Below are 24,778 nucleotides of genomic sequence, written 5' to 3' on the forward strand. Positions count from 1 at the left end.
TTTAGTAACTTGCATGTCACAACATACTTTTCTTCCTTGGATTATCTTCCAACCATTTAAAGTCATAGCGACCAGCCTTACCTTTTGGGTCACATGAACTCAATGGTCTTGGTTCACCTGCTGTGGTTTGCTGACCCTAACCTAACCAGAGGCCCCTGATGAGTTTGGCCTTGTGGCTCACAGCAGGATGTGCACATTAGATACCTTGTATTGTTCTCCCCCTTCCCTGGCTTATTTATGTTCATTCCAGGATCACCTTCCGAGTACGCTGCTTGTTTCCAAAGCGCTTCCAGGTTCCTACTCTGTTCTTAGACCTCTCACCAGACTGACAAACTGGGTTTTCTGTTTCCCTTTCTGCCAAAAGGAACTGAGCATAGATATTTAGAGCAGGGCAGCTCCAGCAATCACACAGCGGTAGCATAGCACCTGGCTCTCTCTCCACAGGGTGGCCCCTGGATCCGTATCTCCAGATCCACCATCTCTCTCCCGTTTCCAAGTTCTTGACTCTAATCTCACTTCAGTGAAGAAGGCTGTCCTCTCGTAGGCAGTGACTTTATGTCATTGAATAAGGGGGGGGGGGGAACGGCGAGTGTGTGTAGTTACATATCTGCTGCAATAAAATGCCATGACCAAAAGCAATTTGTGGAGGAAAGCGTTTATTTTGGTTTTATAGTTCCAGAGGGAGAAGAGTCCATTCTGGCAGGGAAGCTAGTCTGAGTGGTCGGCAGGAGCGAGAAGCTGAGCGATCGCATCTTATCCTGCAAGCAGGGGACAGAGAGAGCAACTGGAGGTGGGACGGGGCTATGAACTCTCAAAGTCGGCCCCCAGTGACATACTTTCCTCAGGCACGTCCTCAAGGTCCCATGACATCTCCAAACAACGCCACAAATGACAGACCACGCGTTCAAATACCTGAGCCTATGGAGGACAGTTCTCATTTCAGCCACCGCAGAGAAGCAATGGGGGCACACTCACTGAGCCCCTGTCTAGTGTCTGCCCACTGTGCTACAGGCCTTGTACTGTGTACTTTAGACCATCTCCTTAGGTTCTAGAATGCTGAGTCAGTGGGAGTCGGTAGCATCCAGTTCGCAGGGTGGACCCAAGGCTCCAGAGAGGAGGCGCTGCCACTACGGAGGCTGTAATCACTGGTTATACATAACTAACTGCAGTCCGTGCGTTCTTATCCACCGAGCTATGATGTTTCCGAAGCAGGCAGAGCAGAGACTAAACTGGTCTTAGGGAAGCAGAGGAGTGCAGGCAAGACTGTAGTGTGAGCTTCGGCTCGAAGCCAGGCTGGAGAAATTGAGAGCTGGCCTCCTCCTGAACTTAGTGTGACAGAGAAACGGGCTAGGGGTAGAGGGGAGAGGTAACGATACAGACTAGAGGGCAGTGTATGAACACCCCTGCAAAGTGTTCCAGATAGCTGGGATTCACCCTAAGGCAGCAGAGATACCCCAAGGGCTTTGGAGGCTTTCTTTCTTTATGTCTTGTCTTAAAGACATCGCTCTTCTGAGAACGGAGAACCAACAGGAAGGTGGTTGGACCTGACAGGAGAATAACAATGACAAGCGGAGCACGTGGATCGAGGCAGGGATCTGAGACAGGACTGGGCAAAGGTGAAAGGTGAGAGATTGACAGGAACTGTAGAAATTGGTAGGATATGGTGACTGATGGGTGGGTAAGGGCAAGTTTTCCATGTGTCTGCCTTGGGCAACTGGGGGTGATGGCATTTTCCTAACAGAGGGACAAGGAGGACGACTCAGGGCTGACGTAGGTGCTAACAAACCAAAGTGGGCACTGGACCATCCGTCCAACAGAGTTTTGTTGGAGTGTGTACTCCAGGTCGGGAATCGGTGAGAGGCAGCGATTCCAAATCGAGGGCCGTAGGGAGAATCGTGTTCAACGACAAGCACATGGCCCTGCTGAATAGATAGAATTTCACTTTAATAGAAAGAGGACTGCTGTGGGCATACCACAGCATCAGAGGCCAGCTTCCCATGCACACCAAGGGAAAAGCCTGCCTCCCGGACAGCTGCGATGGTCTCAATAGGCGTCCCAGGAAGGCTCATGTGTTAAAGGCTTAGTCTCTGGTTCGTGGTGCAATTGGGAGATAGTGGAACTTGGAGCTGAGAGATGGCTCCGCGGTTAAGGGCACCCACCGGCTGTTCTTCCAGAGAACCCGGGTTCAATTCCCAGCACCCACAAGGCAACTCACAACTGTAACTCCAGTTCCAGGGGATCTGACACCTTCACACCAATACACATAAAGTAAATTTCAATAAGTTATTAAAGGAGAGGAGGAGCCTTGATGAAGGGAGTTAGGTTTCGGGGGGGGGGGGCGGGGCGTGTAAAAAGGGAGGTGGAGGCTTTCTGCTTCTCACTTATCATGAAGTGGGCACCTTTGGCCCACTGTGATGTGCCACCATGCCACAGGCCAAGGGCAGTGGGGCCAAGTGATCATGGACTAACATCTTTGAACCTGTGGGCCCAAATGAACCTTTTTTCCTCATGAACTGATGGGAATGAGAGATGGGAATAACAAGTAGCGGTGACACCCCTGAATTCCTCTGAGCCCCCACATCAGGGGGCTACATCCCAGTTCCAGTGAACCCCAAATACTCAATTCCCGAGGGACCGACTGATGCTGCTGCATCCTGTCCACAAAGCAAGGGCTAATAGTCACATTTTCTGTTTTAAGACAAACTTCTGGGCTTTGGAAGGGGTGGCGGTGGGGAAGGAATAATCAGGCAATTACTAAAGGTCAGCATCTCCTCCTCAGTGACCTCCTGGATGGTCTGGAGAGACGTGCATCTCTCTTTTCCGACGTCAGCTACCCAAAAACGTTGTTCTATCAATAACCCTTCACAGCTTGACTTCTCAATCGGGATTTCAAATGTGGCTTCGGGCAAGTCCTGGTATATGTCTTCTGCAGAACCCAAGGCCGCTGGTAAAGTTTCATCTTTGGCTATGAGGCATTGCTCCACGATGATGTTTTCAATCCTCAGCTCCTCAGTTCCATACAGGGGGTCTCTAGCCATGGAAGGATCTGGTTTCACCACTCTGACGTGGCACGGCAGTTTTGTGATCTGGCACAGCTCCTGCAGGGTCCCTGGTCCAGCATCATTAAACAGCTCCCGGAATTCTCCTTCTGCGAACAAGGGCAGCTTGACGTGGGCTTTGGTGGTGAGGTTCAGGCACTTGAGAACCTCCACCCGGTGTAGCTCATTGTGGATCTGTGCAGACACCACACTCTTCTCCAGAGCCAGGAAGCACTGGTTGGCTGAGAAAGATGCGAACGGCTCCATGCAGGAGGTGTAGTCCCTGCAAGACTGGAAGCAGAGCTGTCCTTGTTGCATGGCTGCCGCGACATCAGAAACAGCATTAAAATAGCGACCCCCCCTAAGGACCAGGCCCTGATAGGTGTATGGGATGAGAAAACACCTCCCTTTCTTCCCTTCGGAAATCTCCGTGGCAATGAACTTTTTCACCTCTTCCGTTCTGAGGATGGTTAAGAGCTGCCCGTTCTTCAAAGGCTTTGGGACCGCCTTGCTCTCCGACATGCTCACACTCATTATTTTGATCCTCACTGGGAATTTGTTTGCTTCCATGCCGTATATTTCTCTCATTGTTAACAGTGCAAAGGGCTTACAAGCCAAGCAGCTAATCTCAGTAACATGGATGTCCAAATCGGAGGGGATGCTGATCTGGACCGCACCTGGGAAAGTCAGAAGGGATATAGCATGAGGCTTTGGAAGGAAGCACAGCTAACGGATTCATAAATTTTCTCTTGTGTCTACAACCGATAATCCTCTCCTATCGACTGTAACTTTTACCCAAGAGGTTTGCTATGTTCACGTGACTCTATCAGCAGGATGGTTCCGGACTTCTTTTGCCGCGGGATCTGTCAGTGTGTCTGGTACTGTGGAGTAAATGCAATCGTGAATCTACACTCTTCATAAAGAACATGAGGGGCCCGTCTAGAAAGCGGGAACACAGCTGAGTGTTCAGCTCATCGTCATCCCACATCCACAACCCTCACCAAGACCCCAGGCAGCAATGGGAGCTCTTACTGTTCTCATCTGTGGTTAAAACTTGGATAAGACTTACGACGGCTCTTGGAAGAATCACATGGCTTCCAAAACAGGTCATTTGAGATGAACAAGATTGAAAACAAAATGTCTGGACAGAGCATGGGAGACAGCCCCAGAAAACAGTTACCCTCCCTGTGTAATTAGCAGAACCCAGCATAGCCTGGTTGGAGCCCTGGGCAGCAATGTAGTTAAGAGTCCCCCGTCCTCTTTAACGTTCCTGAGTTCTCTGAGAACTTCCGTTTCTTGGTTGACTATTATGTGATGGAAGAAAGGTGTGTTGATACCACCTTCACAGGTCAGTCCAACCTCTGGGCTGTATGACAAGGGGCACTGAAGGGCTAGAACAAAATGAAGGTTTCTAGAGTAGGATGGGGGTGTGGGATCCGCTTGGAGCCAGAAAGGAAGGTACAGACAGACGTATTTCTACATCACCGTATTTCAGAAGAATGAGTACGAGTCTGTCAGAGTGTGGCTATAGCCCTGAACTCAGCATCCTCCTGCCTCAGTCTCCCAAGCGCTGGGAGCACAGGCTTGCAGAGATTTTTTTTTTTTTGCTTAAATTTAAAAAAAGTATTTTTGTTTATGTGCATGAGTGTTTGGCTGCATGTATGAGTGTGCCCCTCGTGTAGAGGCAAGAAGAGGGCACTGAAACCTCCAGGACTAGAGTTACAGACAGCTGTGTGCCATCATGTAGGTGCTGGGTACCAAACCTAGGTCTTCGGCAAGAGCGGCAAGTACTCTTAACTGCTGAGCCATCTTTTTACTCCTCTTGCTTAAATGATCTTCAAGGATGAAAACAATAACCCATGACTACTAAGGCGGTAGCTTTAGGAGGATCTCTGGGTAGCCTTTTAAACTTCAGAAAGTCCAAGTGGGCGATGATTTTGAGCAGGCACTGAAGGGATAGAATATTTACACAGTGCAAGGAGCAAGCAAATGTGAAAATGATCAGAAGGTTTAACTATGTGTATCCTTCCTATGTGTAACCTCTGAGCTAGCTTGTTGGCCTGTCAATAATAGTTTTTGAAGATGAAATAAGTTTATTGCTGTTATTCTAAAGCAAGTGAACGTGCTTTCAATTTCTCAGTTAATTCCTAATATAATCCCTTTGGTTTTTTTTAAAAAGACTTATTCCTGTTTATATGCATGTGTGCATATATGTGTATATATGTCATATCTGTCTGTGGCCCCACAGAAGCCAGGCCTTGCATCCTTGGATTTGAAGTTACAGGTGAGTGGCTTGAAACAAGGGCTGGGAGCGAAACTCAGTTTCTCTGGAAGAGCAGCCAGTGCCGTCAACCAGTGACCTATCTCTCTCGGCCTCACTATTTGATAAGTCTAGCTCACATCAGCTGATATATGCAGCACCCCTGGCCACAGTTACAACCTGTGTCACAAGGCTCTTGTCATCCTCTATTGCCCAGTGAAGAAGATAGCCCTGGCCTCACTCTGGTGCTGAGAACACTAGCCAGAAACCCGTGCCAAAGGCTAGGATTTGCTGTTCAGGGATCTCTATCAGATGGTAATAATTTAAACAAAATTTTATGCATATGGGTGTTTTGCCTGCATTTATGTCGGTGCCCCACATGTGTGCAATGCCCACGGAAGCCAGAAGAGGGAGTCATGTCTCTTGGAACTGGAGTTACACACCATTGAGAACTGCCCTGTGTGCTGGGAATTTAACGCAGGCCCGTTGGATGATCACTTAGTGCTCTTACCCTGAGCCATGATCTACCACCAAACCACAGCCTCAGCCCTACCTCGTAGTTTTAGCAATAAACACAATCCATTCATCTTGGTAGAAGCTGTATGGCGTGAGCTTCAGAAGCCAGAGTGAGGCAAAGCGAGGAACGGCTCAGCAAGAACGGGTTAGGAAGAAGGCTGGATTGGAGGTGAGCTGATTCAGCCGCACAACTGCACATGGGTGAGAGACCCAGTCCTTACCCCCAGGTCCCCTTGGGGACGGCTAGACCAGCCGCTCCTGTGATACTCACAGCTGTTGTCGTCATTGCTCAAAAGACTGAGCAGATGGAGGATAAAAGACATGAACTATGGAGACGTCATGGAGTGAGGGCTGGGGGAACGTGTCACGGTCAGTCTACGTACAGCCGATAAGCAAAGCTGTAGCAAGACAAGTCAAAGCAAAACTTCTGTCGGAAACCCAACAACAAAGGAAACCACGCCCACTGGAGTCCCGCCAGGAAGTGAAATTAGTCTTTTATAAGCACTGCCTACTGAAAGGGATCTTCCGGCAGGCGGAATCTGAAGGCTGTTGTAAATTCACACTTAACATAACGCGGCGTTTCTTTCTGCAAAGGACCGTAATGTGGTGCGGTCTATGAGAAGAAAGAAAAGTGCACTGGAGTCTGGCTTTCCCGTGGACTATAAACAAAACCATAAAATTAATAGGTGGTGAGGAACCAGCTTTTATGATGACATATAAGGAAATACATCAATGATAAATGCACGCAAAAGGAGAGACTCTTTTTATCTGCTTACGGTCCATCTGACTGTCGACATGGAATGGATATTTATTAAGGGAATCAAATTAGAGCATCTTAGGTTTACTGCAGGAGTGTGTTTAAATGCATATGATGATAAGGATGTAATAATGGGCGATGGGATGGAGTGGATGTGTAACTAATAGGATAAATCACCTGGAGGGGGTGGGGGTGTCTCCAGCACCTAATAGTTTTCCATAAATCAAGACGTGAAGCCAGTGAGGTAAGACGTGACCACTTTCTGCAGATGAATCTTTGCGTCTATTCCTGGGGTTCCTCAACCCACCGATGTACAAATCTTTGGACCTTGGCAAGATGCCTGCACAGCCTAGAGCCACTGCTGTTCAGCCCAAGTCCTTGAAGAAAATGCCCTTCCATGCCGGTAGGGGGCAGCGTCCTCGCTTTTGTTGCCTGCGGCATGGGTGTTTGAGTATATGACCTGAGCCTGACCTGCGAGAGAGTGTTTGTTCCGGAAACCTGGTCCCTGGAGAGGTGATATTAGACCCAGCGGGATCGAGCTAGTTCTCAAGAGAGGGTTATAGAACGGCTATACCGCCTCCTTGCTGCGGCTTCTTGCCTTGGCACGTGGTCTTTCTTGCAAAAAGCTCTGCCGCGATGCCACCTGCCACAAAGTCCCTGCCAAAGTTGGCGCCATGCTATTTGGGCTCTCAGTCTCCAAGGCTAGGAGCTATAAAGTCTCGTTTCTTTATAATTACCTCAGCCTCAAGGTTTCTTGTTCTTGCAACGGAACCAGACTGTTTCCCCCACTCACCTACCTGGCAGATACGCCTTCACCGAGAAGTAGGGGTGCAGAACTAGGTGGCCACTAAAGTGCGCCGGAAGCAGGGGGTTAAGAAGCCTCAGACGGTTTCCTGCCTCCATCCGAACCTTGCGTTTCCTCCCTGCAAGCAGCTTCCACCTCACGATGGTGTCAATGGAGTAGAACTGGTCATCCTGGCACTCTTGGAAGTGGCCCCTGCAGTTCATGGGCAGGAGCAGCCTCAGGGGAGGGTCCGTCTTCCTCACCTCACATCGCAGCAGCTTCCTCCCGTGACTTTCCTCGAGGCCAATTAAGGACAGCGTTTCTCTTTTCTTAAGCATCAGGGGCCAATCATCTGTGGAGATGGGAACTAAGTTCTGGAAACAGGGAGGACTTCTGTAAGTCGCGGGACTCTGGGGCAGTCGGACAGAACGGACTAAGTCAGCCACGGTTTCAAAAGAAGCTGGATCTGCAATCAGTTGGAAGTTTCCTGTAGAGAAGATAACAGAAAAGAATGTGCAGGGTCTAGCAGCACAGGACTAGGGGGACCTTGACTCCAACCCCGCACCATTTGGAGGTACAGTGATGGCTATCACCATTGTTTATTACAGTTCTCTCCTCTGCTGGGTTCTAAGGGCACAGAAGACCTTCCTCAAAACCAGGTCTTCTCCATCCTACATCTTCTGTAGCAAATCAGAACCAAGTGCCTTTCCCCGTCGAGAAGGCTGTTGTGCCTCCCGTCTCTCCCCTTCCCAAAGACCACCACGAAATCTCTAGCTGCCATTCCTGTGCTGGGAATTCCCTGGCATCTTCTTCTTGACATTCAGACCACACCTGTTCCTAGCTCTTGGTTCCCTGCCACCTGTCTCCTGTCATTCTCCCATCACCGTCTCAAATACAGACACACCTGGCAGTCATTCCCAAACTTGGACACTTCTCACCCAACAGTCAGACCTTTCCGGGCTTCGTATTTCTGTTTAGCTTTCATCAATGAGACGGATTAGCCTTTCTGGACTCACAGTTTTGGAACCCAGAACCCCCCTGTTCCTGTCCTGTCTGAAGACTGCACTGGTGGTGGCCCTTGGAAAAGATGGGAGGAATGCTAGCGCTTGCCCATTATGTGGTCGTCTGCCGCATGATGGACCCCACAGACATTGTAGCCTGGATCAAGTCCCCCCTTCTCTCTCTGAGTGAGTCTCATTGTGTAGCCTGGGCTGGCCTCAAACCTATGGAAATCTGCCTGACATTGCCTCCTAAGTGAGGGTTTCAAAGGCATGTGGTATTATACTAGCCTGGGGTTCCCTTCTTAAAGCCACATTCATTACCATTTGTGTATTTTTTTTTTCGAGACAGGGTTTCTCTGCAGCTCTAGAGCCTGTCCTGGAGCTAGCTCTTGTAGACCAGGCTGGTCTCGAACTCACAGAGATCTGCCTACCTCTGCCTCCCGAGTGCTGGGATTAAAGGCGTGCACCACCACCGCCCGGCCACCATTTGTGTATTTTGTTGCTTTCTAAAACATTAATCATGAGCACTCTTATTTTATTATATTTGTGTGCTGGTCTTTATTCTTGTCCCACTGTGTGCACACATAAACCTTCTTTCCGTCCATAAAGTTACCACCCCCAGTGTCAAAATTCTGTTAAAATTATTTTCTATTGAAAATTTCCATGAGTCAAAAAGTCTTTATCTCACAAGAGTATAATGTTTTCATTTATATCTAAATTCCTTATCAAATGAGAAACATCCTACCAGATTTAACGGAGACTGCTATCACCAAAGGAAACCAGGCACATGTTCAATTGTGTGTTCACAGTGTTTAGGGCATGTTCTGTGTGTCTATGTGGATTCACTGCCCAGTCCCCCAAGTTAATGACCCATCAGTCAAAAGTGATCCATTTCCCTGGCCATGGAGACTGATTCAGAGGTGGGCACGTGATCCAAAGAGACCTTATCCGCAATCACTGAGACTTGGACAATACAGTAAGATGTTATGCAACAAGAGCTCATAACCACCCCACCCCTCACCAGCCCTGCACACAAAGGAAGTTACACACAATACACAGGAATGGGGCCAACTGGTAAAGGGAAGTCTAAACCAAAGCCAGGATGCTTAAAGAATGAGAGATAGGGAGGATTTTTACTGTCCACGCTGTTAGAAACCGGGCAGTTTATAAACACACTACACAAGACGCTATTTCCAGTGCCAAGGGCTGAGAAGTCTTAAATCAAGGTGCCAACAGAAAGACTGTCTAAGGAGAGGCTACTTCCTGGTTCACAGGTGCTCATCTTCCCTGATAATGCCACATGGAAGGTGAGGGTTCTCTCTCAGCCTCTTTTATAAGGAAACAAATAACCACCATCAGGACTGCAGCTAAACACCTCTTAAAGGCGCCGCCTCCCATTACGGTGAGGGCTGGGATTTTTGGCATATCCAGTGGGGGTGGGGAAATGAACATCCAGGTCACAGTAGAGAGGAAAACAAGGAGGAAAGAAGAGATTCAAATACATGCGAGCGAGACAGCATCCACCTCTAGTTAAAGCCACGGTTCTTCGCCTCAGCGTGATGGCCACACGAACCAGTAATTTCCCTTTTCTAGCTAAGCTGTTTTAAATTGCTTTCCTTTCACTTGGAACTGAAAAGACTTCTCTAATCAATATGCCTCTCAGATCTCAGGACACTGAGCTCTGGAACAGGCAAGTGCTTGAACCTCAGTCTGTCTGACATGCTAGCTGCGTCCCAAACAGTCAGTAGCAGCAACTGACATTTAACCCGTACCAAGAGACAGTGGAAACAACTGTGCCTAGAGAAGCTAATCACAGAAAAAGGGTTGCGTTTCCCATTATGGCATCAGGTAGCTTTGCTTTCTTTCTTTTTTTTTTTTAATATTTATTTATTTACTATGTATACAATATTCTGTCTGTGTGTATGCCTGCAGGCCAGAAGAGGGCGCCAGACCCCATTACAGAGGGTTGTGAGCCACCAGGTGGTTGCTGGGAATTGAACTCAGGACCTTTGGAAGAGCGGGCAATGCTCCCAACCGCTGAGCCATCTCTCCAGCCCCCTAGCTTTGCTTTCTTGATTTTCATGAATTGACTATTTTTCTCTCGCTTTATTTATTTATTCATGAGACAGAGTCTCCCTACGTAGCCCTGGCTGTCCGGGAACTCACTTCACAGACCAGGCTGGCCTTAAACTCGCAGAGATTTTCCTGCCTCTGCCTCCCTGCTACTGGGACTAAAGGTGTGCACCACGACACTTCTCTTTTTTTTTTTTTTTCAAAAGAGCAATGCTCACTAAATGCTTAAGCAACAGTAACAAAAAAAAAAGGGCTAGTAAATTGTACTTCAAAAATATTAAAATGTGGGGCTGGAGAGATGGCTCAGAGGTTAAGAGCATTGCCTGCTCTTCCAAAGGTCCTGAGTTCAATTCCCAGCAACCACATGGTGGCTCACAACCATCTGTAATGAGGTCTGGTGCCCTATTCTGGCCTGCAGGCATGGAGGCTGAACACTGTGTACATAATAAATAAATAAATCTTTAAAAAATATTAATGTGTTTTCTATATCAAAGCACTCTATCAAGAAAGTGAAGAGACAAACTGAGCCTAGGGACACATTTCTTTAGTCCCAGCACTCTGGAGGCAGAGCCAGGCAAATCTCTGTGAGCACAAGGCCAGCCTGGTCTACATAGTGAGCTCCAGGACAGCCAGGGCTGTGTAGAGAGACCCTGTCTCAACCATAGACTGGGTTGAAATTGCTGTCAAATCATTTAGAAAGAACACCCACGACTCAGCGGCAGTGCAACTACCTGATTAATGAAGAGTCAAGAGGGTCAGCCACGCAGTTCTCCAGAAGAGACGGACGGCCAGTAAATCTTAATTAATAAGAAGCCTGAGCTACTGGGCCAATCAGTTTATAATTAATGTAGACTTCGGTGTATTCCTTTGGGACGGAACGGCTGCAGAACCGGGCGGGACAGAAACCTCCGTCAACAATCAGGGAGTTGGGTTCTACACTGGAAATGAGCGAACCATATTATATGCAAAATAGGCTCTGTAAAGCTTCAGCTTTACACACAAGACAACACAAACAACAAGGGCCTACTCTAGCAATCCTGGAAACGCTTCTCAGAAGAAACCAGGCCCAGGGGAGCATCCTAGTCAGAGGCGGCCTGACAAAGCTGCCTAACCTCCCCACCCTCAGTACCTCACTTGCATTTAAAATGCCCTCCCTCCTCTACAGGGCTGCTGGCTGCCTACAGCCCGCTGAAGACCCTTCAGCAAAGGCTGACTGGCGGGAGGAGGAAAATCTAGTGGAAATCACTGTAATCGGCAGCACTTGCCTTCTATCTTCTGAACTGCTCCTGTCTGGTTCCTGGGAAGCTGTTTGCTTGACATTGCTAGCCTTGTTACCAGAAGGAATTATTCACCTCAGCAAGGGGGAAATGCCAACCTGCAGAAAATGCGGCACTAGCTCCTGTGTCCACTCCATTAAACGCAGGAGTTCCTAGATGCTGCTCTGTCCCAGAGCTACCCTCACCCTTCCCTGTGGTGAAGAAGCAACAGGGACTCCGCAGCCCCAGGCGCTGTCCGGCTCCATCTCTCATTTCCCTTTCAATACTTTTAAGGCTTCTGTTATTAAGTAGGGATGCTCGAGTCAAGAAAATCATAGTAACATTTCAACTTTAGCATTTAAAGGATCATGTAAAAGCTCACTAGGCAGCAGAGAACATTTATTAAGTGCCTACTGAATGCCAGTCACCACCCTAGTGTGGTTCTACGGTCTCTTAATCTCTGCCAGCCTGGTGTCAGGGGTTCCTACTCTCTGCCATGTCACCACACACAGATGCCTTGTTTTTTTTTTTTAACTGTGTAGAAGTCTGCACAGCACGAACCCTCTCTGAGTGCTCTACGCCTGTTTCTTACTGGTGGACGTTTAGGTTGTCTTTCTCATATCATTTCTTCCCTCCTTCCATCTTAGCCCATCCAGCTCTGTTTGGTTAATTAATTCCCTCTCCTCCTGGCTCCAGAAGAGGGTACCAGCTAGCCTAAGGTCATCAAAACTGGAGATGGTTGCTGGCCCAGGAAGGTATATAGCTTGTTGGGCTTGCCGTTCAGGTTTGGGGGGAGACTGTTTTTAAATGCTGTCTTCGATCCACTTCTCTCCTCTGGACAGGCTCCAGCAACTGAGAGAGTTCAACTGATCCAGAAATGGCAGAACTCACCAAGGAAGGACCAGTGTCTCTGGTGACATCTGTTAGTGTGTCACATCGCAGCCGGGCTCAACTCTGGAACTGTAATCTTGCGAGTGGATATCTTTCCTACTTTTAAAAGCTGGTTGGCATTACAGCCTCTGAATTTCCTGTATCTTCAACAGCAGGCAGATTTGGTCATTTATAGTGTACGAAGTGCTTAGAATAGTGTTTATCAGGAACCAGCCATGACATTAGGGTCTGCTGGGTGAACACATGAGATACACGACGCGGTCTATCTTTCTTCTATTACACATAATGCTGCCACACGCTTGTCACATGTACATATTGGTCCATTTCCACAAGTATAAATATAGACTGTGGCAGAAGAGTTGCTGAGTCAAAGGACATCTGTGTTTTGAATAAGAATAAGCAATGACATGCTGCTCTGCCTAGAGGGTTCTGAATTTACTCATCCCCAGCCCCGTGGCAGAGTATTTATATTCAAACATCTTGATCAATAAGTCAAACTGATAAGGCTTTTACACTTGGGTGGATTTAAAATGGTATGTTGTTATTTCATGTCTGTGCTTCTTTCACTGTGAAGGAATGCAGCTCTCTATGTGTTGTTTATCTCAATTACCTTTCAAAGTTGCCACTTAAAAAATCAACCTGGCTTCAAATATTCAGAACTAACTAATTTCCCATGGTGTTGAATCTGTAAGAATTGAAACATCTTGTTGTTAAAAGCAGCCAAACGCTACCATTAAATACAAGGAGATAAAGGACCCTCTCCAAGCTAGGAAACATATTTGTAACTTATATCAAATTGGATGATATAAACAATTCTTACAAATCAAAAAGTAGAAAAACTCCATTTTAAAGCAGGCAAAGGCAGCCTAGCATGGTTGGCATACCTCCGTAATTTGAGAGAGGCTGAGGGAAGAGGACAGTCAGTTTGAGCTATCGCCTTTAAACGCCAGGACTGTAAATAAAGCAGGTGATTAGACAGAAGGCGGGAACAGACATAAAACTCTATGCCTCGCTAGAATACACTTAAAAAAAAGTCAAAGTGAGATGTCACCATTCAGCCACTGGGTATGCAAGGATTTCTTTCTTATAATTCTTAGTGTTTAAATTCTCACCATTCAGAGAGGCAGGAAATGTCATGCACTAGTCAAGTACAAATTGTTCCGTCTTTGGAGTATTTGACTCACCTTAAAACTGTGTCAAAGCATAGCGTCTTTAGGGCAGTGGTCTGCAAAGGTGGACAAACATTATGTGTTTGTCCATAGTCAGAGTGGACAGCACCAAGTATGACGCCCAGGCTGTTGTTGGAGGAGGGCCCGTTTGTTTGTCCCGGCCACCCAGAACCAAAATAACTACTCAGAAACTATACTAATTAAAACACGGCTTGGCCCATTAGCTCTAGCTTCTTATTGGCTAACTCATATTAATTTGACCCATTTCTATTAATCTGTGTATCACCACACGGCAGTGGCTTACTGGCAAAGATTTGGCATGTCTGACTCTGGCGGCTCCATGGCGTCTCTCTGACTCCGCCCTTCTTTCTCCCAGCATTCAGTCCAGTCCTCCCTGCCTACCTAAGTTCTGCCCTATCAACAGGCCAAGGCAGTTTCTTTATTCATTAATGGTAATCACGGCACACAGAGGGGAATCCCACATCAGACTGTGACCAGAGACGATGTGTCACTGCGGTGTGTCCAGCTGGCGTTACTAAGGGAACATCTCGTGCATGTGAGGACAGGGGTGCTGGGGAATTTCTGCATCCACCGCTCAGTTCGGCTGTGCTTTGCTTCATTTTGGCTAAAATTGCTCTATGAGTAAAGGGAAAAATTCAAATATGTGCACCATTTCCTGACACATCCGTTCTGTGTTTGGAAATGTATCCTTAGGAAGTCGTTAGCGATGAAGCCAGGTATACACACATTATCCTCATTTGTAACCAGGGAAAATGAGCACTTGGCTCAGGTAGTTTTTTAGCAAGTATGGGCGTGGCTCTAGCTCAGAATATAATGCAGACTTTAATGATCAGGATCAAGCTATTAGATGGCAAAAGAAGCTGCCAATGATATACCCAGAGGGAACGATTTCAACTGTACTAGTGACGTGTGTCGGGGGCTGAGTTTGCAGGTGACATCGAGGGCACAAGAACCAACAGAGGAAAAGACTGTGTGAGCATCCCATGCTAGCCACGCTATCTCCAGCCAACACAACCCACCCGTGGTCTTCATTCTTTGGTGTGGCTCCATTTGCTTTATAATAAGCACATAGCAGATGCCTTCCCCTAATGAGCAAAGCTACAGCATTTTCACCCATTTTTATATTTCTCGCAGTTTGTCTTACGCTAAATGAGCGCAATGCTCTAGCAACCAAGCTGATGGCTTCCTTGTTGGCGGAAAAAAAAAATCATACTGTAATTAATACGCAGCCGAGGTTGTGTCTAGGCGGCACCGAGGCACGACTTAGTACAGTCTCTAAAAAAGCACCTCAGTAGCAGAACTTCATCACACACGATTAGCTAGGATTCACAGCCGAGGACTTTCCTGGCCTCCAACTTCCTGGGCGGTGTTTTTTAGAAACATGTAATTTGAAAATTAAAACCGTCTCGTGCGCTTTTTGTTTACGCTGCAGTTTTGGAAATTAAATTGTTTAAGGCAAAATTGTTTGAGTAAGCACCGCGTCCTCTTTTTAATCTGATTGTAGTTTCTAAATTCATTTTTAATACACAGAGAAGCTGGAAATTAGCCTGATACCCAGTGGGGCAGAAAACTTACTTATCTTGATGAGAAAAAGAAATTAGTTGGGGAACCCACCCAATCTTATAATAAAAGGGGACAGCAAATTGCTTCTTGTACGAATGACATAATTTGGCCGGCGCTCCCTGTTGTTTGGGTTCACTGCTCTGAGCCACAGTGCGCTGTAAATATGCATGGGCAAACCTGGGACCTCGTGTTTGGAGCCTCCCGGAGACTCGCAGAGACAGAGGACTCCTTTTTAACTACCCCCGCTCCTCCCCCCCCACAGTTACATTACTGACTGTTTACTGAAACATGTTTCAAGAACATGTCACATGACGGAATCACCTGTCAACTGTCAACCCTTAGTTTCCAGTGGTTTCTAAATTCCTTATATTTTATTTTCAAAACAGTCTCACTATACAGACCTGGCTGGCTTCAAAAAATCACAGAAATCCTCATGCTTCTACCTCCTGGGACTGAAAAGCATGGGCCACCATGTCCAACTGAGTTTTAAATCGTTGGCATGTACTAACTGTACGTTATTAGTGGGGTTCAGTGTGGCAGGCCAATGTTTTTTTTTTTTTTTTTCCCAAAAGAAATTTAGATTTCCCGTTTTGTGTATGGGTGTGGGTTTGTGAACCTGAATGCAGGTCTGCCTAGGCCAGAAGTGGGTTCCTGATCCCCTGCTCTGGAGTCACACACAGGTGGTTGTGAACCACCCAGAATGCGGGCTCAGGTCCTTTGCAAGAGCGGTGTGTGTTCTTAGCGCCTGAGTCAACGCCCTTGCTCCACAGAGTGATGGCGCTATACACAGATGCGCATGCGCAAACACATCTCACTAGCCCCCACCCTCCACTCCCACACTGCTCTCACTGGCCAAATCCAGCCTCCCCATGCAGATACCACCCACTTATAGTACGTGGTAGGTAATAGGAGCTGCCTTTTAGAAGACTCTCCTTTGGGTTGTTTTCAGTCACTCTCTACATGCGACCATGGGCAGGGAGGAATTTCATGGTTGCCCTCAGATGGGCCTTTATCAAGACCTGCAGTCTTTGTTCCCGTAAGACACTAGGGGGCAGGCTTGAGTCAGCTGGGCGTGGCGCAGACCCACCCTCAGGAGGTAGAGGCAGGCGGATCTCTGTGAGTTCCAGGCCTGCCTGGTCTACAGAGTGAGTTCCGATTGCCAGGCAGATCCACACAGAGGAAACCCAGTCTCGAAAAACCAAACCAAACCAAACCAAACCAAACCAAACAACCAAACCAAACCAAACCAAACCAAACCACCAAACCAAACCAAACCAATCAACACCCAACCAACCAACCAAACCCAAACCAAACAAACCAACAACCAAAAACAAACCAAAACAACAAAAGCAAAAGCAAACCAACCAAACAAAAATAAGTGCCCAGAGAAGCAAATGGTCAGGGGCCTTCTTTTCTCCATAGACACGCAATTCAGTAGTTAACAATGTCCTTCAAGGCTCAGGCAGGCTGAAGCCACCTTCTGACGCTTTCTCCTCGGGGATTGCCTGAGTTCCCTTGACTCTGTTATTATCCAGATCTGTCCTCTGAGAGTCTGTAGAGACACCACCTAGCCCAGGGTATTGGAAGGCAAGGGGTAGTGGCTGTGCATGATGTTTGTGTGTGTGTGTGTGTGTGGTGTGTGTGTGTTGCACTGAATTATTTTACTCAATCTGTCTCACAAATGTGGCATCTGAGTCTCAATGGTTGCACCCACTCGGCGTCTTCCCCCCATCTTCAGTTATGCTCCTCTGAAAACTACATACCGAGAGCTTTGACCTTCCCCCACAACCAGTTCTTTCTCCTTCCTTTGGAAATAAACACAGCACAACCCCCCACCCCCCAACTCTAAAGTCAGAAGCCCAGACTGGGCTAGAGCCCTCACTTTCATCCAGCCCAGTCCGTCACCACGTTCTAGTGGATCTCCTAAAGTACGCCTTGCGTTTATCCTTTTCTCTTTAAGGCTACCATTTCTATCACATCAAGGCCAGCGCTGGGCCCCTGCAGCGACCTCTGTTCACCCTTGGCTCTTCCACCCCTTCACCAAAGATCTGCACAGGCGGCTGCTGTGGTTTCAATATGTGCCCCCCGATTTCAGGGGTGGGAAACTTACCCCGTTCATCTGTTAGTGGTATTTGGAGACAGGAACTTTGGGAGTGACGAGGGGTGGGCGGTGTGGCAAGGGTGGGCTCTCAGTGGTGTAACTGGCAAGGGCATTTTACGGGTACAGGGCCCAAATTGTGTTTTCCATGCACTCTTTCTAAGAAAGCTACTAGGAGGTGTCTCCTCCCCAAGTTAGAGGGTAGACCATGAGGAGAATCGAGGAATCTGCCCAGGGAGAGAAATGTAGGCAGGCGAGGAGGGTACCAGGGAAGAGGCCAAGGGTGGCAGAGGGCTGAGTTAGGAGAAGGCCCAAGGAGGAAGGACGAAAGTACCCGACAGGCCACAAGCTAAAGGCTGGGGAGAAGTCAGATGGCTAGAAAGGAGATACGGTGTGGTAAAGGAAGGAAGGAAGGAAGGAAGGAAGGAAGGAAGGAAGGAAGGGAAGAAGGAAGGAAGGAAGGAAGGAAGGAAGGAAGAAAGAAGGAAAGAAAGAAAGAAAAAGAAAGAAATCCATGCTTGTTTTTTTTTCTAATCTTTAGGTCTCCAGAGACTTCTGCAAAGCTCAGTACAGAGAGGTGTGGAAGGATGGCTCTGGGGGTGGGCTTGAGAAGAAGAGGGACACCCGGCCTGCCCATGGAAAAGGACGGGGACGAGTGGGAATAAAGAGGAAGACTGTCCCCGTACTTATTCTATTAGGGGTTCACAGGTAAATGTCAGAGGAAGTTTAGAGATTCAAGCTTGGAATACCACGTTCAACGTGGAGCCCGGCCGGAGGATTGGCCTACACACTGAGCTCCGGTGGATGGTGACCCAGGCTGAGAAATCGGGTAGAAGTGTTGATGGTACCTCCTCATGGAAGCGAGCGGAAGACAGAGGCCTGTCTGTGCCTTTGGTGCAGCAGTTTTACTTCTGCGACTATGCCCCAAGGCGACAATTTGACACAGAGGCAGATTTTTTTTTTTTTTTTTTTTTTTTTTTTCGAGACAGGGTTTCTCTGCAGCTTTTTTGCTTTCTTTTAGAGCCTGTCCTGGAACTAGCTCTTGTAGACCAGGCTGGTCTCGAACTCACAGAGATCCGCCTGCCTCTGCCTCCCAAGTGCTGGGATTAAAGGCGTGCGCCACCACTGCCCGGCAGAAGCAGATTTTTGTACAGAGGCTGGTATCACAGTGTTACTGGTAACAGCAAGGAAGAAGACAGTCCTAATTTACCCTTCTCTTTTGGGGATAATTTTTAATAGCAATGTAAATATACATATATGCCTGATCATATTTTTGCCTATGTTCAATGCCTATGGCATTAAAATGATATTTGGTGAGCTACTGTGTTACCACAGGGGAAATAAAGTGATATCTGCTATCAAGACCTATGTTTGACCTATTATAGCACTCCCCTTTGCCCTTGGTGGATTTATTTTAGGCTTGGCAGCAGAGACCTGAAACCACGAACTGTCAATCAGCTTTGCACTACTCAATCAAGGTACAAAAGTTAACCTGCTTACACAAAGAGCATCAGATTCATTTGTTGGGGTTTTAGCCCGTGATCTATGCCACTGTTGGTTTTGGCCCCGTAGGAAGACAGCATGGCATGGTGGAGAGAGAAACATGTTTACCTCACAGCTCCCAGGAAGCAAAGACAGAGGAAAAAGAGGGGCTAGAGTTTCAACATCCCCCATCAGAACCCCCCAATAACCCAACTCCTCTACTAAGTTCTACCTCTTAATAGTGCTAAGGGCTGGGACCAAACCTTCACCAAGTCTTTATGGGACATTCTAGTCCCAAATAACAGAAATGACCCATAACAATATCAAGTGGTTATGGCAATATACTCTGAGAAAACTTTCATGGATTAGGTGTCTCTCCTAACATATTTTCACTTTTTATTTAGAAGAAGCATTTTGTAGCTTCTCGTTGGCTCACTAAAGCTATTCTTGTGCTCGGTGACTATTAGATTTAAAAAAAAAAAAGCCAGTTAGACCTCATCAGCGTGAGACTATGGCATTTTATGAGCTAACCCGAGGAGCTGCTAATCCCCTGGCTGCCAGGTGGCACGGACAAGCTGGGTTGAGGGTGATTTACATCCTGGGCAGGGGTGGGACAGGAGGCCAGCACACTGGAGCCACACGCAACTTCAAACTTCTGCACTGCTGGTTTCTGGGACTTCCCACTTAATATTTTGTGGGGGGGGCTCGAAGTGTTTTTGCATGCAATTGAAAAAAAAATCTAGGAGGAAAGGGGAAGGGAAACTAATGAACCAAAGAAACAAAACCAAGCCCACTTAAGAAAACACTCAACTAACAAACAAACACCTGGAAACGGTTTGTGAGCTACCGCCAGCGATAGGGGTGATCTTTTTTGGCACGTGTCCTATTCCCATTTTACGTAATGAATACATGGTGCTTGTGAACAGAAAGTGTAATAATATTTGTAAGAGAGCTGGGATCTGTGCTGCTGAAGGGAAGTTCCTAACGTCCCCCCCAAAGACAGCCTGGCATCCCCGGTCCTCTACCAAGTGTGGCGGATTTTTTTTTTTTTGTTTCTATGTACTTATACCAAATCCCGAATTTCTATCAAGTTAATCAGAAGTTCAGTGCCCATCCAACCGAGCGGCAGAGTTATCGTGCGTCTCAGATTGTTCTTCGTCTTCTCTGCCAGAGGCCTCAAGCATCATTTGGTGTCTCAAGGAGTTACCAGGCCTCTCCTTTGTAAGTGGATCAATAAGTCTCTTTATTAGATTTTTCTCTCAGGTACACAGCCGTCACAATTAACAAACCCAGCTGTCACTCAAGCCGGAGCATATCAAATCTAAAGGCCACAGAGTGTGTTCTCAGACAGCGCTGGCCATGTCTTCCTGAAAACAAGATAATGCCAGGCAAGAGGGAGGCCCATAAATATTGCATTCAAGAACACTGACATTGACCTACACTCTTTGACAGAAACATTAAAGCATGGAGCGCGCTAACATTTCTCTCTGAGATGTCTATTCCCAGAGGTAGCCAGGAGTCAGGCCTCGGGCATGGCTGACAATTCTGAAATTCTGAAAGGTCTCCTATCTAGTGCTACTGTTTTCTCGTCACCCAGAAAAGCTAGGTGGCTTTTCCTCCTGGCCTCGCCGGCAAATTGGTTCCGTGGAATCCCAGGCAGACGAACACGTCTTTCCTTAAGCCAGAGAGATGAAACTTCTTGTTAGTTCTTAAACCTACCCTCTCCTCCCTACCTGCAGAAGAGCCCTAGACACACTCCTATGGCACCCCGGGGAGACGCCGATTTCATTGACTGCCAAGGAGGATTTTGAGGGCAGACACACGGAAGAATGCTCAGAGCCGTTCGCGCCTCTAATACCGCGCAGGATCACCAGATGGCGCTGTCACCACAGCAAGGTACTCTGAGCCCTTCCCTGCAAGCGTGGAATTTCTGGTACTCAGACTCACCTGGGCCCAAGGGTAGCTCCTGGTAGGAATAATGCCCCGTGCTGGTTCCATGCTTGGGGAAAGACGTATAATTAAAGGATGTAGTTTTAGTTTGTTACTGGGTGACTTTAATGTGTTAACAGTCTACCAACACCTTAGGAGAGTACATCTGTAAACATAGTTTTTACACAGCCGCTCTGGGCAGCATCATTTTTTTTTCTCTCCATAAAGAATACATAAATGGAGAAAATAAACTGTACTTAAAACCCTGGAGCAATTTTTGTTTCATAAATTCTCCAACAGACACTCACCATAATTTTCAAAACAGGATTTTTATTTTCGCTATTAACAGCCCCTTAAATCCAATTCAAGATCTCAAGGTGTGTTAGTTACGTTAATTAGCTTTTTCTTCTATTTTTTTTTTTTTTTTTGTCAATGTGGCACAAGTTGGACTCATCTGAGAAGAGGAAATCTCAGCAGAGAAAATACCCCCATCAGCTTGGCCTGTAGACAAGTCTTGAGGCACTTTTTTGATGATTTATGTGGGAGGGCCCAGGTCACAGTGACGGACTACAATCATAAGCAGAAACAAATCATTTTTTCCCCTCGTTGCTTTTGGTCATGGTCTTTGTCTGCCTTGGTCCAGCATCAAATAGAAGATTAAAAAGCCTGGAAAGGGGGAAAAGCCTGGAAAACTGAACAGCAGCAGCTAGCAACCGAGGACAGTGCTGGCCAAGAGTTCTGGGCTCCAGCAACCCTGACGTCAGCCGGACCCCTGAGCCAGGTGAGCTCCATTGTGCATCAGGCCCACAGCAAGGTTGTGGTAAAGAAACTCGCAGAGGTTAGCTCTCCGAGGGCTTCACTGCCCAGGCCTGGGATGTGGTCCCCTCATTAGGCTGTACGCCACCCTCTCTGCTCTGTACGCCCCTGTCTCTGCAGATCTTGTTTCCCTCTAGAACCTTCGCTCTGCAGCCCACTCGCGCTCTTCCTCCACAACCCACCCCACCTGGTGGGTACCACTTGTGACAGTTGAGACTAATGGTCAGTTGGCAGGATCTATCTAGAATCACGGAGCGACAAGCCTCCGGGCGTGTCCGTGCGGGAGTTTCTAGACTTGGCAAACTGCAGTGGGGAAAATGAGTGGAAATGTGGGCCGCACCGCTCTGTGGGCTCGAGTCCCAGACTGAACGTAAAGGAAACAGAGCTGAGCGCGCCACACTTTGTTTCCTGACGGTGGCTACAAAGTGACCAGGTGCCTCAAATAAACACTCTCATTCCTTGGCTCCTGTCAGATATTTTGTGCAGTAAGAAGAGTGAACAATTTCCCTGAAATGTTAATAGTGTCCTCAAGTCCTCTGTAGGTCTCCAGGATGAGCCGCGCAGGACCACAGGGCCCCAGGGGCAAGGCGGCAATGCCCGCAGGATTGCAATGCCCGCTGTTCGCAGCGCGCGAACCTTTTTCTAAACAACCACCCTATCCTCACTCCACAACCTCTGCACAGAGCGTCCGTACCCTTGCCGTGCATCAACTCCACTCCTAGGCGTCTCCTGAAAGGAACAGGAAAGCACATTTCTACAAAATACTCAGGGAGGCTGCCAGGGGACCACACTCGAGAGGAGCAGCCCAGAGCTTTGCTCAGCCCTGACGGCTTCTTACAGTCACCTGGGGAGCCTTAGCGCCAGCCAGGCCCAGCTCCACCTTAGCCTAATTAAATCACACGTTCCGGAGTGAGGCTACCACATGCTTTTAGAGCCCACCAGGGATTGTGATGCATAGTCAAGACCATCTACAGCCCTAAAGATCTCGACTCGCCCTTATTTCTTCGATCCCTTGTTTCAGGAGATCCTCTGTGCCTTGCTTACCAGCACAGCCAGACCTATATCAAGTCAGCCTTCTGCCGTTTCCTCTGCTGAACCTAAGCCACTCAACGCACACAGACTAAGACCGCTGAATGCTATCTCCAGCTGCTGTGGCCGGGTGCTTGGAGAGTGCACCCCAAAGCCCTTGATGATCCCTGTCAATTTCCTCAGGCTCCTGGGTATCAGATATGATATAAAACACGCCAAGCCAGGGCCTCCTGCGCTTCGGGGGCCACACTCGCTAACAGGCTACCACAATTCCTCAGCTTCAGTATCTAAGGACGAGAGACAATCATCTGCGTTGGGTTTGACGTCAGAGCAGTCGCATGAGAAACTCATCTATAGTCATTATTGTCTGGTGGTCTTTCTAAGGTCTGCATTATTTTTGTTTTTTGAATTCCCGAATACAAGCAGTGTTAATGCTATATAACGTGGTGTTTTGAAACACGTGCACACCAGAACGGCCAAACCAAGCTAACACACGTTACCCCACGTACTGACTATTATGGGATGTGCTCTTTCAGCATTTTTTTTTTTCAAGTAGAAGTTATTGACTGGAATAGGCACTATTATCTGAGGGTTTGCTTTCAGGGGCTTCATTACCTATATGCAACCATGTCTGAAAACACTAAGTGGAAAATTTTAGAAACAAATTATACATTTTAAATTGTTCCACATGATGGGTAGTGAAAGGGATCAGTATCGGCTCAGGACCCCCAAGACCAAGTTCTCAGCACAAAGGAGATTTATTTGCCCTGGAGGGACAAAGGGTAGGGACCTAGAGGCAAAGACAGGAGATAGAGGAAGCAGGGGAAGGGGAAGGGAACAAGAGAGAGGGGTAAGGAGTCTTTGTCCTACAGGGGGACAAAGGACTGCCTCTGGATGGAGAGAAGACAGACATGGCCCATGGGAAAACGGCAGTTCAGAAAGATAAGAGGGGAAATCCCCGTGTTAGGATGAGGTGGTTAATTTTAACTGGGCATGTTAATTAGGTGAGTCAAAAGGCATTTTTGATTGCTGGAGTTCAATACTTTGATAGCTGGACCTTGGTAGTCAGCCTCAGAAGGAGGAAGTGGCCAAATAAGGGAATAGACCTTGGTGGCTAGCTTTAGAAACATAATCTAACAGCTCTCAGCAAGGCAGAGGGAATGGGGGAGAAGGGCAAGGCCTGCCAGAGCCACATTTGCCACGCTCAGGCCGGCTAGAGTCCCTTCAAGTAGTGTGATGGACTCTCTTGATGTCCCTTCTGTTCCACCCAGGATGTGAATGATGCCCTGGCCAGTATATCCGGACTGTGTTCACTACCTGTTTGACAGTCACCAGGTAGCCATTTCTGAGGGGACCACAGTGTCTGCTTTTAGAACCTGGAGAACAAGAGCAGAAACGCCGGTATGGATGTGGAGAAGGGGGCTCTGACACTCTGTAGTAAGTGAACTATTTTGAAGATCATTCTAGAGAGTTTCCAAACAATTAGAAATAAGGCACTGTATGAGCCAGGCACCCCACCTTTGGGCAATATATATGAAGGACTCTATATCTCACCGCAGAGATACGTGTGCCTCTGCACTCATTACTGCTCTGGCTAGGAACTGGACTTTGCCTACATGTTAATAAATAACCACCATCTACTCGATGGAATTTTACCGAAATGGAAAGAGAAAAAAAAAGAAAATTACGAAAATTTCAGGAAAATAGATGAACCTGGAAAAATATACTGAAAGAAGAGACCCAGAACTAGAAAGTCAAACACTGTTCGTGCTCTCATATACGGTGATGGTTTTGAAGTTATAGTTGCTTCACTTGGAATGTATGTAGACGCCTAGAAGCGGCAAAGGGGTCATAGAAGAGGAAAGAGGAGGCTGTCAAGTGGGGTGGGGATGGTGGACCACACGTGCTATGGAAAGAGAGGGAGGGACGATGGGAGTGGCCTCATTTCCTGCCACATGTTCCCCCCCCATAACGCATGACGCTACATGGGGCCAGACACCTTTAGACTGAGACCTGCAGAAGCGTGAGATCTTCTGAAGGAATTTTGCCAGAATAACGTAAGCTGTTTAGCAAGAGGCACAGTGAACTTTGGGGA

The 24,778-nt window shown here is 47.6% G+C and overlaps 1 protein-coding gene across 1 annotated transcript in view; it reads right to left on the minus strand.

The window, feature by feature from the left end:
- Positions 1-751: 751 nt before the first annotated feature.
- Positions 752-24,778, minus strand: part of LOC119803967 (protein THEMIS3-like) — a 37,143-nt gene continuing 13,116 nt past the window's right edge. The window contains exons 3-4 of the mRNA XM_038315494.1: positions 7,369-7,842; positions 752-3,715 (exon numbers count right to left, since the gene is read on the minus strand). Of these exons, the coding sequence (XP_038171422.1) occupies positions 2,694-3,715; positions 7,369-7,842 (1,496 nt within the window). The 3' untranslated portion in view covers positions 752-2,693. The remainder of the gene's footprint in view (positions 3,716-7,368; positions 7,843-24,778) is intronic.

This window comes from Arvicola amphibius, chromosome 18 (genome assembly GCF_903992535.2).
Source record: "Arvicola amphibius chromosome 18, mArvAmp1.2, whole genome shotgun sequence".
In the NCBI taxonomy this organism is placed as follows: domain Eukaryota; kingdom Metazoa; phylum Chordata; class Mammalia; order Rodentia; family Cricetidae; genus Arvicola; species Arvicola amphibius.